This window comes from Mytilus edulis, chromosome 10 (assembly GCF_963676685.1).
Source record: "Mytilus edulis chromosome 10, xbMytEdul2.2, whole genome shotgun sequence".
NCBI lineage: Eukaryota > Metazoa > Mollusca > Bivalvia > Mytilida > Mytilidae > Mytilus > Mytilus edulis.
The window spans coordinates 76,710,169-76,725,133 of NC_092353.1; the positions used below are offsets into that span (position 1 = coordinate 76,710,169).

The 14,965-nt window shown below is 31.6% G+C and overlaps 1 protein-coding gene across 2 annotated transcripts in view; it reads left to right on the top strand.

Moving 5' to 3' along the window:
• Window positions 1-14,965, top strand: part of LOC139491931 (E3 ubiquitin-protein ligase HACE1-like) — a 428,049-nt gene that overhangs the window by 27,321 nt on the left and 385,763 nt on the right. Inside the window, exons 8-9 of one of the 2 annotated variants that reach the window (XM_071279876.1) lie at window positions 2,414-2,496; window positions 4,597-4,693. The exons of the other annotated variant lie outside the window; for it this stretch is intronic. Of the exons in view, the coding sequence (XP_071135977.1) occupies window positions 2,414-2,496; window positions 4,597-4,693 (180 nt within the window). The remainder of the gene's footprint in view (window positions 1-2,413; window positions 2,497-4,596; window positions 4,694-14,965) is intronic. 2 annotated transcript variants of the gene reach the window in all.

Below are 14,965 nucleotides of genomic sequence, written 5' to 3' on the forward strand. Positions count from 1 at the left end.
ACTGTCAAAAGCCTTTTTAAAATCTACAAAACACACATATAGTTTCTTTTTACATTTAAACAAATATTTGTTTATTATTGTTTTTAAAATAAAGACATGATCTACAGTTCTGTATTTTTTTCTAAAACCACCTTGATTTGAAGATAATAAATTATGTGTTTCAAGAAAATCACTAAGTCGTTTTTGTAAAATAGAGGTAATGACTTTACCAAGACAGCTTGTTATGCTTATACCTCTATAGTTCCCACAATCAGATGGGTCACCAGATTTATAAATTGATGTCAACAGAGAAATGTTCCAAATTTTGGGGAATTTTTCTGAGTTAAGTATTTTATTAAAAAGTTTTGTCAAAAGTGAAACTAGAGTGTTTGACCCCACCTTTAGAAATTCATTAATTATCAGATCAGGACCTCCAGATTTTCCGTTTTTTAACTTCTTAGTGCAGTCTTTGATTTCTTTACATGTAATAGGGACATTAAGGGACGTATCAGTAAAGTTGTGGTTTTTGTTCTCCATATTTTGATTTGTATGAGTTTTATCATTATCACTTGAAGCAAGCAAATTTTTATAATGAATCTCCCATTCTTTGGCAGAAATAGCAGGTTCACAGTTATTATTCCTTTTTTTTGTAATTATTAATGCTTCCCCAAAATTCTTTGGTGTTCGTTGGGTTTATCTCATTTATTTGTTTTATCAAGGAATGAAAAAAATCCTTTTTCAATTTATTTTTATACGCCCGTCAAAATTTTGACGGGACGTATTATGGTATACAAATGTCCGGTGTCCGTCCGTCCGTCTGTCTGTCTGGCATAAACATGTCGCACCGTAACTTGAGAACGACTTATCTAAATTTCATGAAACTTAATATAGTTGTTTTTTATGATGGTCAAATGATCTGTATACTTTTTGGTGAAAATAAGATTTAAACTTTTTGAGTTACGGCACTTTGTAACTAAAACAGGGGTGTGTTTTTTTTTCACATGTCGCACCGTATCTCAAAAACGATTCTTGATTATTGCTTAAAACTTTACACACTTCTTAGTTATATTAATCTTAATATCTGTATACTTTTTGGTGATGATTCAAAATTTCATTTTTGAGTTATTGAGTATTTTGTAAAAAAGGGGGAGGGTTTTTTACATGTCGCGCCGTATCTCAAAAACGATTTATGATTATTGCTTAAAACTTTACACACTTCTTTGATATATTAATCTTAAGATCTGTATACTTTTTGGTGATGATTCAAAATTTCATTTTTGAGTTATTGAGTATTTTGTAAAAAAGGGGGAGGGGGTTTTTACATGTCGTGCCGTATCTCAAAAACGATTTATGATTATTGCTTAAAACTTTACACACTTCTTTGTTATATTAATCTAAAGATCTGTATACTTTTTGGTGATGACTCAACATTTTATTTTTGAGTTATTGAGTATTTTGTAAAAAAGTGGAGGTTTTTTTTTACATGTCGCGCCTTATCTCAAAAACAATTTATGATTATTGCTTGAAACTGTACACACTTCTTTGTTATATTAATCTAAAGATCTGTATACTTTTTGGTTTGATTCAAAATTTTTTTTAGTGATATTTGTAAAAAAAAAACAGGGTGGGGGGGGGGGGGGGTTTCACATGTCCCGCCGTGTCTCAAAAGCAATAAATTGGAATTGCTTAAAACTTTCTCAGAAACTATTTATGATTATTGCATAAAACTTCCACACAAGACGTCGGGCGCAGCTGTTTATTCAATTTATTGTACTCTCTTTTACAGTTGCAACAAGTCAATCTTAATGCATTATTATTAGGGGCTTTAGCTAATCTATTTCCAAGGGAATGAACTTCTTTTCTAAGGAGTAAGCAATTATTTGACATCCATACTTTTTTAGGTTTTGCCTATTTTGTATTTGTATGTCTTTGCGTTATGGACTTTTTTAAATTTGCTTTAAAAGAAACTGATTTTTTTGCAGCTTCTAAACAGATTTCATTAGTTTTGGTTACTAAGAAGTCAATATCATTAAAATTATTATCATCAATTAGTTTGTCTAAAGATAGAATGTCTTCTTCACTGTATTCTTCTAATAAAGCATCAATATAAATGTCCTTGCTCTGATCCATCCATTTAAAAGTACCAGGAAGGGACCATAGTTCTTCCTTATCTATTTCTTTAGAATTTTTATAATTAGAAATATTCAATGCTATTAAACAATGATCTGATAGATCAGTAGGTTTTACCACATAATTTTAAAACGTAGCAATGAATCAGACTAAAAAGCACAATGCTCCTAGCATGCCTAGGTGGGGCATAAACACATTTACAGGAACAGTAATCAAAAACTTAAGGTTATATTTATTTATTATAAAGGAAGTATATTTGTTACTGTGTTAAATTGTTATTCTAAGAGTAAATATTTGTTGACAGACTGTTGTATGTTTACTGGACCATGGAGCAGAAATCAACAGACCAAATCATTATGGATGGATGCCTTTACATTTTGCCTGCAGGTAAAAGTGTTTACTTATTTGTTTGATTTGCAGACTCTTTTGTATTTGCACCAACTGCCACTTCATTTTTTCACCAAAAGAAACTTTTCATTACAATCTTACTTTCATCATGCTTCGATTTTTTTCATGTTTTAAAACAAAGAAACAGTCCTTTATTTGAGAGAAGAAAAATAAAAATATTCTGTTTATTCTTTGTATACTTATTTTCCAGAATATTTTGAGTATGGCAGATTTTACAATAAGAAGGAAATATTGTTTTTTTGTATCCATCAAAAAAGCAATTGCTGAAACTGTGAAACAGACTGTGTAATGGAGTAATGCATTATGGTATTGAATAAAATGTGTCTTTCTGAGTAAATAAAAATAAAAATTACTCTGTGTTTGTGTTTTTTGTTAGAATTAGAGGATTTTCAATTTCAAAATATTGGACATGGAATAGACATCATGACCTACTTTACTGACATCCAGCTTATTTGGAGTGGAATTTTGAAGTATTATTTATAAGTGGAGCCTAATAACATGCACTTCTATTTTAATAAAAAGTCTTCTTTTGTGTTTTAATCATAACTTGAAGGCAGATTTTTATTGGTAAAGGCTAAAAAAGGTAATTTAATAATATTGTTGCTAACGTCACGTCTTTTCCGTCCATTGTGGTATGTCACGATCGCAATTTTCTTTTAATGGTTCTCAGACAGCCCATTGTAGTTATTTTTATCCCGGGTTTTATAAATAATTGAAAATAGCAATCATATTAAATTTGGATGACGTAAGGGGTTCAAAGGACTTGAGGAATCAATATCATTGGCTGTTTTATTTTTTGCGAACGTTACTGCTCGACGTTTCCGTCCAAATCAGTGTCACGTGAGCAACATATATTTAGATCTGTAACTCTCCTGTATAGGAGTTACGATATCGCCCTTTGCAGAAATAGATTTGGAGTCAGTTCCTTCACATGATGGGGAAGCAAAGAAGGTAAGTTGTATGTAATATCGTTACAAGAGGACCTTAAATGTATTCCGTCCACCAAAAAGACGTTCGCAACAAAATGTAATGTCATGATAGTAGATGTTGCTAATGTTACTATTACGAATTGGTTTCTTGTGTATTCATTTGATATAAAGTACACCTGCCAATGACATTCTGTATATTTAGAAATTCTAAACCAGACTGTACAATTTTATTACTCCAGGCGTATATTAAACATCACTGTGTGCATACATTTTAACTTTTAAAGATGTTGTTGCTCATGTGACATGTCCAAATGTCGCTAACGTTACTAATTTTTTGGTTTCTTGTGTATTCATTTGATATAAAGTACACCTGCAAATGACATTCTGTATATTTAGAAATTCTAAACCAGACTGTACAATTTTATTACTCCAGGCATATATTAAACATCACTGTGTGCATACATTTTAACTTTTAAAGATGTTGTTGCTCATGTGACATGTCCAAATGTCGCTAACGTTACTCATTTTTGTCTCTGTCACGTTAGCAACATGAAAGTAGGAGACAGAACACAATACTGTAAAATCTGCCGTATAGGTAAACCAGGAATTTAAATTTGCCTTGTGCTTGTATGCAGGCTTTGGTAAAACCATGACTCGGACTTCTCTTGAACTGAATTTTAATGTGCGTATTGTTATGCATTTACTTTTCTGCATTGGCTAGAGGTATAGGGGGAGGGTTGAGATCTCACAAACATGTTTAACCCCGCCACATTTTTGTGTCTGTCCCAAGTCAGGAGCCTCTGGCCTTTGTTAGTCTTGTATTATTTTAACTTTTAGTTCCTTTTGTACAATTTGGAGTTTAGTATGGCGTTCATTATCACTGAACTAGTATATATTTGTTTAGGGGCCAGCTGAAGGACACCTCCGGGGGGTGGGAATTTCTCATTGCATTGAAGACCTGTTGGTGACCTTCTGCTGTTGTCTGCTCTGTGGTCGGGTTGTTGTCTCTTTGGCACATTCCCCATTTCCATTCTCAATTTTATGATATCAAATATCAGACATGTCAAGGAAAATACAATTTTTCCTTCTACTAGGAAAATTGGCTCCAATGAATATGAATGAATTTATCTATAATTCTTTATTTTTGCAGTCATGGACAGCATGATACAGCTACAATATTATTACAAAGAGGAGCAGTATTTCTACCAGATAAAAGTAATAAAACACCACTGGATTTTTGCATTGAGGTATGTATTATGAGAGATTAACAGATGTCTACCATACAAAAACAAGAAAACACTTCTTCATCCTTGCATTGTTTTTTTCCAATTGATGGTCAAGTCTCACACAGAATCTATAAACATAAGTTAATTTGTAGTTGGTTTTTGAATAGACTAGTTTTATCTGACCTTGACCTCAATAACACAGGTACAACTCTTACCAGAATTTTATAAAACTTGTACTATAGGTTTACATCAGCAATATCTTGCACAAGTTTCATAATGATTGACTATCAACTTTTTTTTAAAAGAGTTATGCCCCTTGGATATATAAAGTGCAACACAGGGGACATTGGAATTTTTTTTTTTAATTGTATGTGAGTTATAGGAACCAAAACTAGCAGACAGAGTTCGATTTTGGACTGTGTCCCCTACTGATATAGAGTTATGCCCCTTTTAAACTTTTTAAAATTGCAAAGCTTGAGTAGGGGCATTTGTGTCCTCACACACATTCTTCTTTTATTTTGTATTGTAACACTGACACCTTGTGAAAACAACTTAACTGGGTCTGTTTTACAAAAAGATTTGTAATTTGTAGGATTGTTTGCCATCATGGTATGTAAACAAACATGAGCTAATTATCTTTTGTTGGGACAATAACACCTTATGAACAAAACTCCTCTAATAAAATTGAGAATGGAAATGGGGAATATGCCAAAGAGACAACAACCCAACCATAGAAAAAAACAACAGCAGAAGGTCACCAACAGGTCTTCAATGTAGCGAGAAATTCCCGCACCCGGAGGCGTCCTTCAGCTGGCCCCTAAACAAATATATGCTAGTTCAGTGATAATGAACGCCATACTAATTTCCAAATTGTACACAAGAAACTAAAATTAAAAATAATACAAGACTAACAAAGGCCAGAGGCTCCTGACTTGGGACAGGCGCAAAAATGCGGCGGGGTTAAACATGTTTGTGAGATCTCAACCCTCCCCCTATACCTCTAGCCAATGTAGAAAAGTAAACGCATAACAATACGTACATTAAAATTCAGTTCAAGAGAAGTCCGAGTCTGATGTCAGAAGATGTAACCAAAGAAAATAAACAAAATGACAATAATACATAAATAACAACAGACTACTAGCAGTTAACTGACATGCCAGCTCCAGACTTCAATTAAACTGACTGAAAGATTATGATTTCATCATATGAACATCAGGCACAATCCTTCCCGTTAGGGGTTTAGTATCATACCATCATAACATATATGAGAAGATCATAACCCGTGTTATGCCAACAACTGGTTTTTGAATAAATGTGTTTAGTTCCAATGCAAAGACCCTATAAGTGAATCAATATTAATGCCAAAATATGCAATCTTTAATGACCTGATAACAGTATCGTAACTATATCCCTTCTTAATAAGACCATTTAACAGAAAACTCTCATATTTGGTAGCAGTGTTTGCAGCCATGTGTTTTTGGCCATATTGTACTGCCATGGGGATTGTCTATTTTTATACGACCGCAAAAATTTTAATTTTTCGTAGTATATTGCTATCACGTTGGCGTCGTCGTCGTCATCGTTGTCCGAATACTTTTAGTTTTCGCACTCTAACTTTAGTAAAAGTGAATAGAAATCAATGAAATTTTAACACAAGGTTTATGACCACAAAAGGAAGGTTGGGATTGATTTTGGGAGTTTTGGTCCAAACATTTTAGGAATTAGGGGCCAAAAAGGGACCAAATAAGCATTTTCTTGGTTTTTGCACTATAACTTTAGTTTAAGTGAATAGAAATCTATGAAATTTTGACACAAGGTTTATGACCACAAAAGGAAGGTTGGGATTGATTTTGGGAGTTTTGGTTCCAACAGTTTAAGAATTAAGGGCCCAAATAAGCATTATTCTTGGTTTTCGCACAATAACTTTAGTATAAGTAAATAGAAATCAATGAAATTTTAACACAAGGTTTATGACCACTAAAGGAAGGTTGGGATTGATTTTTGGAGTTGAGGTCACAATAGTTTATGAATTAGGGGCCAAAAAGGGGCCCAAATAAGCATTATTTTTGGTTTTTGCACCATAACTTTAGTATAAGTAAATAGAAATCTATGAAATTTAAACACAAGGTTTATTACCATAAAAGGAAGGTTGGGTTCGATTTTGGGAGTTTTGGTCCTAACAGTACTAGTTTAGGAATAAGGGGCCCAAAGGGTCCAAAATTGAACTTTGTGTGATTTCATCAAAAATTGAATAATTGGGGTTCTTTGATATGCCGAATCTAACTATGTATGTAGATTCTTAATTTTTGGTCCCGTTTTCAAATTGGTCTACATTAAGGTCCAAAGGGTCCAAAATTAAACTTAGTTTGATTTTAACAAAAATTGAATCCTTGGGGTTCTTTGATATGCTGAATTTAAAAATGTACTTAGATATTTAATTATTGGCCTAGTTTTCAAGTTGGTCCAAATGGGGGTCCAAAATTAAACTTTGTTTGATTTCATCAAAAATTGAATAAATGGGTTCTTTGATATGCCAAATCTAACTGTGTATGTAGATTCTTAATTTTTGGTCCAGTTTTCAAATTGGTCTACATTAAGATCCAAAGGGTCCAAAATTAAACTAAGTTTGATTTTAACAAAAATTAAATTCTTGGGCTTATTTGATATGCTTTATCTAAATATGTACTTTGATTTTTTATTATGGGCCCAGTTTTCAAGTTGGTCCAAATCAGGATTCCATATCAAGTATTGTGCAATAGCAAGAAATTTTCAATTGCACAGTATTGCACAATAGCAAGAAATATCTAATTGCACAATATTGTGCAATAGCAATTAATTTTCAATTGGAGTTATCTTTCTTTGTATAGAATAGTAGTTGATAATATATGTTGGAAATTTGCCAGACATGACTATGATGTCATTTTCTATTTTTATTTGCCAATAACTTTATGTAAATAACTTCATTGGAAATTTGCCAATATAAAATGTTGCTGATGAAGCTTTTTTTCCTTATCTTATCTAAAATGTTTTTAGATAATGTATGTTGGACATTTGCCAGACATGACTATGATGTCATTTTCTATTTTTATTTGTCAATAACTTTATGTAAATAACTTCATTGGAAATTTGCCAATATAAAATGTTGCTGATGAAGTTTTTTTTTATTGTTTTATACAATAAACAATGTATATTCACTTTTGCTACCAACCAATCTTTACCATTCAGTGATAACAAGCACTTTATTTTACATTTTAATATTTTATGATGTATTTAAAAGAGTAGTTATTGTTGCAAACTCCATTAGAAATTTGAATTGATATCAGTTTTGGAAAAAGGGAAACGGGGATGTGAAAAAAAGAGGGGGGGGGGGGGGGGGTTTAAATTTTTCTCATTTCAGATTTCATAAATAAAAAGAAAATTTCTTCAAACATTTTTTTGAGAGGATTAATATTCAACAGCATAGTGAATTGCTCAAAGGCAAAAAAAAACTTTTAAGTTCATTAGACCACATTCATTCTGTGTCAGAAACCTATGCTGTGTCAACTATTTAATTTTAGATTTAAAAAGTTTGAAGAAGAAATCTTTAATTGATTTGTAAAATCTTGACATTTGTTTCGTGTAAAAAAAACCATGTAATGTCAAAAATTTGATCACAATCCAAATTCAGAGCTGTATCACGCTTGAATGTTTTGTCCATACTTGCCCCAACTGTTCAGGGTTCGACCTCTGCGGTCGTATAAAGCTGCGCCCTGCGGAGCACCTGGTTGCACTATAACTTTAGTTTAAGTAAATTGAAATCTATGAAATTTTGACACAAGGTTTATGACCACAAAAGGAAGGTTGGGAATGATTTTGGGAGTTTTGGTTCCAACAGTTTAGGAATGAGGGGCCAAAGAAGGGCCCAAATAAGCATTATTCTTGGTTTTCGTACAATAACTTTAGTATAAGTAAATAGAAATCAATGAAATTTAAACACAAGGTTTATGAACACAAAAGGAAGGTCGGGATTGATTTTTTGAGTTTTGGTCCCAACAGTTTAGGAATGAGGGGCCAAAAAGGGGCCCAAATAAGCATTATTCTTGGTTTTCACACCAAAACTTTTGTATAAGTAAATAGAAATCTATGAAATTTAAACACAAGGTTTATGACCATAAAAGGAAGGTTGAGTTTGATTTTGGGAGGTTTGGTCCCAACAGTTTAGGAATAAGGGGCCCAAAGGGTCCAAAATTGAACTTTGTTTGATTTCATCAAAAATTGAATAATTGGGGTTCTTTGATATGCCGAATCTAACTTTGTATGTAGATTCTTTATTTTTGGTCCTGTTTTCAAATTGGTCTACATTAAGGTCCAAAGGGTCCAAAATTAAACTTAGTTTGATTTTAACAAAAATTGAATCCTTGGGGTTCTTTGATATGCTGAATCTAAAAATGTACATAAATTTTTGATTATTGGCCCAGTTTTCAAGTTGGTCCAAATCGGGGTCCAAATTAAACTTTGTTTGATTTCATCAAAAATTGAATAATTGGGGTTCTTTGACATGCCAAATCTAACTGTGTATGTCATGTATGTAGATTCTTAATTTTTGGTCCCGTTTTCAAATTGGTCTACATTAAAGTCCAAAGGGTCCAAAATTAAACTAAGTTTGATTTTAACAAAAATTGAATTCTTGGGCTTTTTTGATATGCTGAATCTAAACATATACTTGGATTTTTGATTATGGGCCCAGTTTTCAGTTGGTCCAAAATAAGGATCCAAAATTATTATGTTAAGTATTGTGCAATAGCAAGAAATTTTCAATTGCACAGTATTCAGCAATAGCAAGAAATTTTCAATTGCACAGTATTGTGCAATAGCAAGCAATTTTTAATTGCACAGTATTGCGCAATAGCAAGAAATCTTCAATTGCACAGTATTGTGCAATAGCAAATATTTTCAATTGCACAGTATTGCGCAATAGCAAGAAATATCTAATTGCACAATATTGTGCAATAGCAAGACATTTTCAATTGGAGTTATCTTTCTTTGTCCAGAATAGTAGTTAAATCAACTTAAATCATTGTTTTATACAGTATACAATGTATATTCACTTTTACTACCAACTGATAAATTAAAACAATCTTTACCATTCAGTGATAACAAGCACTTTAATTTACATTTTAATATTTTATGATGTATTTAAATGAGTAGTTATTGTTGCAAACTCCATTAGGAATTTGAATTGAGATCAGTTTTGGAAAAAGGGAAAGGGGGATGTGAAAAAAAAAATGGGGTGGGGGTTAAATTTTTCTCATTTCAGATTTCATAAATAAAAAGAAAATTTCTTCTAACATTTTTTTGAGAGGATTAATATTCAACAGCATATAGTGAATTGCTCAAAGGCAAAAAAAAATTTTTAAGTTCATTAGACCACATTCATTCTGTGTCAGAAACCTATGCTGTGTCAACTATTTAATCACAATCCAAATTTAGAGCTGAATCCAGCTTAAATGTTGTGTCCATACTTGCCCCAACTGTTCAGGGTTCAACCTCTGCGGTCGTATAAAGCTGCGCCCTGCGGAGCATCTGGTTATGGATGTTGTTGGACTTTGACTTTTTGTGGAGTACTGTAACAATAACACCTAATAAAGGCAACTCTTCTATCATTTGTCAGAAGACTCTCATACTTGGTACTATTATTTGCCATCATATGTATAGTTGATCATATTACATGGTCATTTTGATTTAAATATTTTATGAGAGTCACAGGACTTTGACAATTATTTTACTTGTGAACGCACTTCCTCTGAGACTATATGATAGTAAGCTCTTGTACTCAGTAGGATTATTTGCTATCATGTGTACCGGTAGTTGAAATATTGTACCTTCATTTTGAACTGACTACTTCTACAGGAGTTAGGGACTGAATATTTTTTGGAGTAATAGTATAGTCACATTGTGAACACAACTCCTGAGAGACCATTTGACAGTAAGCTCTCAAACTTGGAAGGATTGGTACATTCTGTTCTGTGTAGTTTATCATTACATGATACTGTCACTTTGATGTGATACACATACTTTACTTCCTCATTGATACAGCATGGGAGACATTCATGGAGAGCAATCTCATTATATTTCCTGTTATCTCTTTTATTGCTAGAGAGACACTAAGATAATGACAAGAAATAAACAAATTTATTAATGAATATAAGTGTAATATACAATTTTCTAGGTCTTATGAAAACTACATTAGATAATTTTTGCATGTACAATGTATATATAGTTGTTGTTTTATTTAAAAGGAGCCCATGTCATTTAAGGAGGCTCAAGGGTACAAAAATTTCAGATTTTTAATTCTTTTTTCATTACAAATTTTATTTATTACTTTATTAGTTGCTACTTTATCATATGGTACAAAAATCATTCAAAAAGCTGCAGATGAATTTTAAAATGAAGATATCATTGAAAAAGCTCCAAATTATCTCCCTTTGGTGCAAAAATGCCACTTTTTGGCATTAAAATTGAAATATCTTTTTTAATTCATCAGTGACCTATAGTTTTTATTATTTTTTTCAAATAAGCTGTACTCAAACTAAATTATTGAAAAATTTGAGCGATTTCTGTAATTTAATTCTTTTTTTATTTCGATATTACATTTATTCCCCCTATTAGTTCAACAGAAAAAAGTACCTTTACAAAAATGTATGCTTCTTTCAATGAAAAATATAACGAAATCCTATACTTAAAGAAAAAGCGGTTTATTCCCGTGAGCCCCCTTAACCAATAAAAAATCAAATTTGTTGTAAAAATATAAGAAAATGCTATAAACACTTTCTAAAATGTTAACATTTTTATTTCTCAAACAACTTGTTTCTGTGATTTAAAAAAATGTGTTGGATTTAGTAATTTTTTTAAGCAGGATTATTAATTACACATGAAATAGTAAACATTTCTGTGTAATTTGGTCAGCTAAGTAGAACTGTTGTCTTGCTAAGCTGGTCTCACCTATCATCTGATAAGCTATGCCAAGAAATGTCATGGTAAATATTCTAGCACCATTTGTATGGCATTCTAAACTTGTTTGTTCTAGTTGATGTAAAGCATATGTACAAGATGTAAGATCATGTAAATGAAAGTAACACAGGAAACGAAGGAAATGTGCAAATTGTTTTGGTGGAAATTCACAAGAAAATTCAGGAAATTTTGCTACTTCCATTTGTAGTTCTGGTGGAATAAATGGTGACTCGATAGTAAATGTAATGCCCTGAAGAACCAGCATTTTAAGTACTGTGTAAAGTTTCCAATGCTTTGTTAGTTTCATCACATATTCCTGATTCGGATTCCAATATATAATTTTTGCTTCATGAAACATTTGTACTAATGTCATATCTATTTTTTCATCTGTGCACTTCCACAAAGAAAAATCTGTTAGAAATAAAGCTGTTATATAGTTTTTCTGAACATAAAAATATGATGCTAATTTCATCCATCCAGATACTGCATCTGATTGTACACCTATCAACAGATGACTGAGGTCATATTTGTACTTATAGTATTGGACTTTGTTATTTAATTTTTTTTTTTTTTGTTGTGTCTCTGGAATATCCGTAGATGCTCTTGCAAATAATGAAGTAAATAAACCTAAAGATAAATTAGTTCTGGAATAATGTAGCATATGACATAGTAGAACTTTATATTCTTTTCTAAGAACAAGACTTGTATATGTTCCTATGAATTCTATAATATGTTCATTTATTGATGAATGATTAGTTAGTCTGGGATAATCAGACAAAGTCTCTGATAATGCTAACCAATGAAATCCTTGCTGTTGCTGGTATAAAGTATCCAGGATGCTGATCAATTTATGTTTGCTCAAAGAATTGAATCGTAAATAGAATAAATTATTGTCTGGAATAAAATAATGTAATAAAGTTGAATATTGTATACAATAAATAAGTCTTTGTAAACATGCCTTGAAACAGGAGATGATGTTGTCAGGCCTCCAGGTGTAGGTATGTGATTCCTCTATAATCCAAAACATCAGTGTTTTTAAGAAATATGAGCACAGTAAACCTTTCAAATCTTCCTGCTTTTCAACTATTTCTTTGAGTACAATCTTCAACAAAGCATAGCATAATAGTTGGGTATGGTTGAACGAAAATATGAGAAATTTTTCTGCAATTGAAAATGATATTCGCCACTCTTCCTCCTCATTCACTGACCCTTTATACCCAACTGGAACAAATAAAACACCACAGGATGTTATTTTGGAAATGATATCTGGTGAAGGCCATGTCCTACGCGATCTAGTTATCCAAGGTTGTGCCGGAGATATCCATTGATTACATTGAAGAACTAATGCAATGTCAAAAACATCATCATGGTCAGATAAACATGGCCCATGTATTTTGAAAGGTGCTCGAAGAAGTAGCATTTTAATTAATTTACTGGAAAGAAAATATTTACCAAAACTATCAATCTGCACTATTTTTTGTATTGTTTTACAGTATATATTTGGATCATTGAAGATAAGACGTAGCTTTGTGAAACATGGAGATACATCCTCTGTATCCATAACAACAGTATAAGATATATTAATTGGTGTAACAATATCTCTAACCGATTCATAAATTTTTATAGTAGGTAAAATATACATTAAATCCAAGTCACTGCCTTTTGTTTTAAGTCCTTCACCTTTGCTTCCACTATAGATTCGTTTTAATTTTGCCGCTCCTATGTCACCAATTGTGGAAGTTAGCCGCCTTAGTCTCACAACCTGTTCAGATCCAATCTTCTGACACAAGAATTTGTAAAGATGTAATGATTCACTTTTATCTGTTGCCATTGTCACACTTTATGGAATGTACATATGTATGTTTCTATAAGAAAATAAAAATACATTAGAGTAGAGCGGTGATACACTTTTGTAATAATAATACATGTTCCAGTGTCTTAAATGACAGTAAAATTTGAACACAACAGCCTTTTTTTATACGATACATTTCAATCAGATATATGTCAAGTTTGAGGCCTTTTTTATATACAAGGTACATTTCCACCAGATGGATGTGAAGTTCTCATTATTGTCAAATATATTACACTGACAAAAATTGAACACAATTGTTTCTTGACTGTTTAAAAAAATAATGAAATGTGTTCTTTTTTAGCTAGATAAAGGGAAAAAATGAAGTAAATCATTGAACAACATGAATTTTGAAAGAAATGACATCTTTTTACTTTGGTATCCATAAAAGAAAAATAAAGAACAATTATATGCAAAAGTATCAATGTATACTGCGCTTAATATATATGTTAAAGGGTTCTTAAACTTCCAGCATACATTGGATGTGATTTAATTTTCTCAGTGTACATATATTTTCTATGTCATAAGCATATATACCTGCCAACTGTCACTAAAAGAAGCAAATAAACAATATTGAAATAGATTTGATGGTCCCTTTAAAGTTTTTTAGGACTGAGAGCCACCTTGACCATTAAACCCCCATGGACATTTTTAAATGTTGCATTCATAGTTTTCATCTGGTGGAAAGTTTATATTGTATTTACACAGCGAGACAAAAAAAAAGAAACAACACTTAATAAATTTTATGTGTCTGAAGCCATTATACTGGATTATATTTCATCAGGAATGCTCAATGCTGATTATTTAAAAGTCAAGGATGTGTAAGTTCAAAAACAGTTGATCTGCTTTATGACCAAAAAGAACCTAAAATACTAGCAAAATCCGTCTAAGGACAACTTTACCACATGAATCAAATCTTATCAACGGAAAAATTAAAAAAAAATGTTTCATTATGAGTCATGTTAGCAGGAAATAATCACAATTGTTTTATTTTGAATTTTGGAAAATACGGTATCCCTTTCAGTTTCATGTTAGTATATTTTTAAGAACATTCTTCCTGTCTAATTTGTATCCATATACATTCATAGGCATTTATTTCCTTGTTGCAGAAATTTTGTCAATTGTTTCAAATTCATACAAATTTGACAAATTTACTGAAACAATAAAATTACTTTTATATGTTCCCTGAGAAACCTCTGCAATTTTATAAGATGTATTTATAGTAAGCTCACTCCTTCTTAACAGCCATAATTTGTTTACCATACTTATACTTATAGAAAGAATTTCTTTATACAATTTTAACTTTTACATTTGACTATATATAAGTTTATACATATTTTCTCTCATCCGAAATTTAGAATTTTATGCATTTTTAATGCATTTTTTATTTTTGTGGGTGGATTTACGTCATGTATTATTTTTTAACTTCTCTTTAACCTTTGTACTTGCATGGT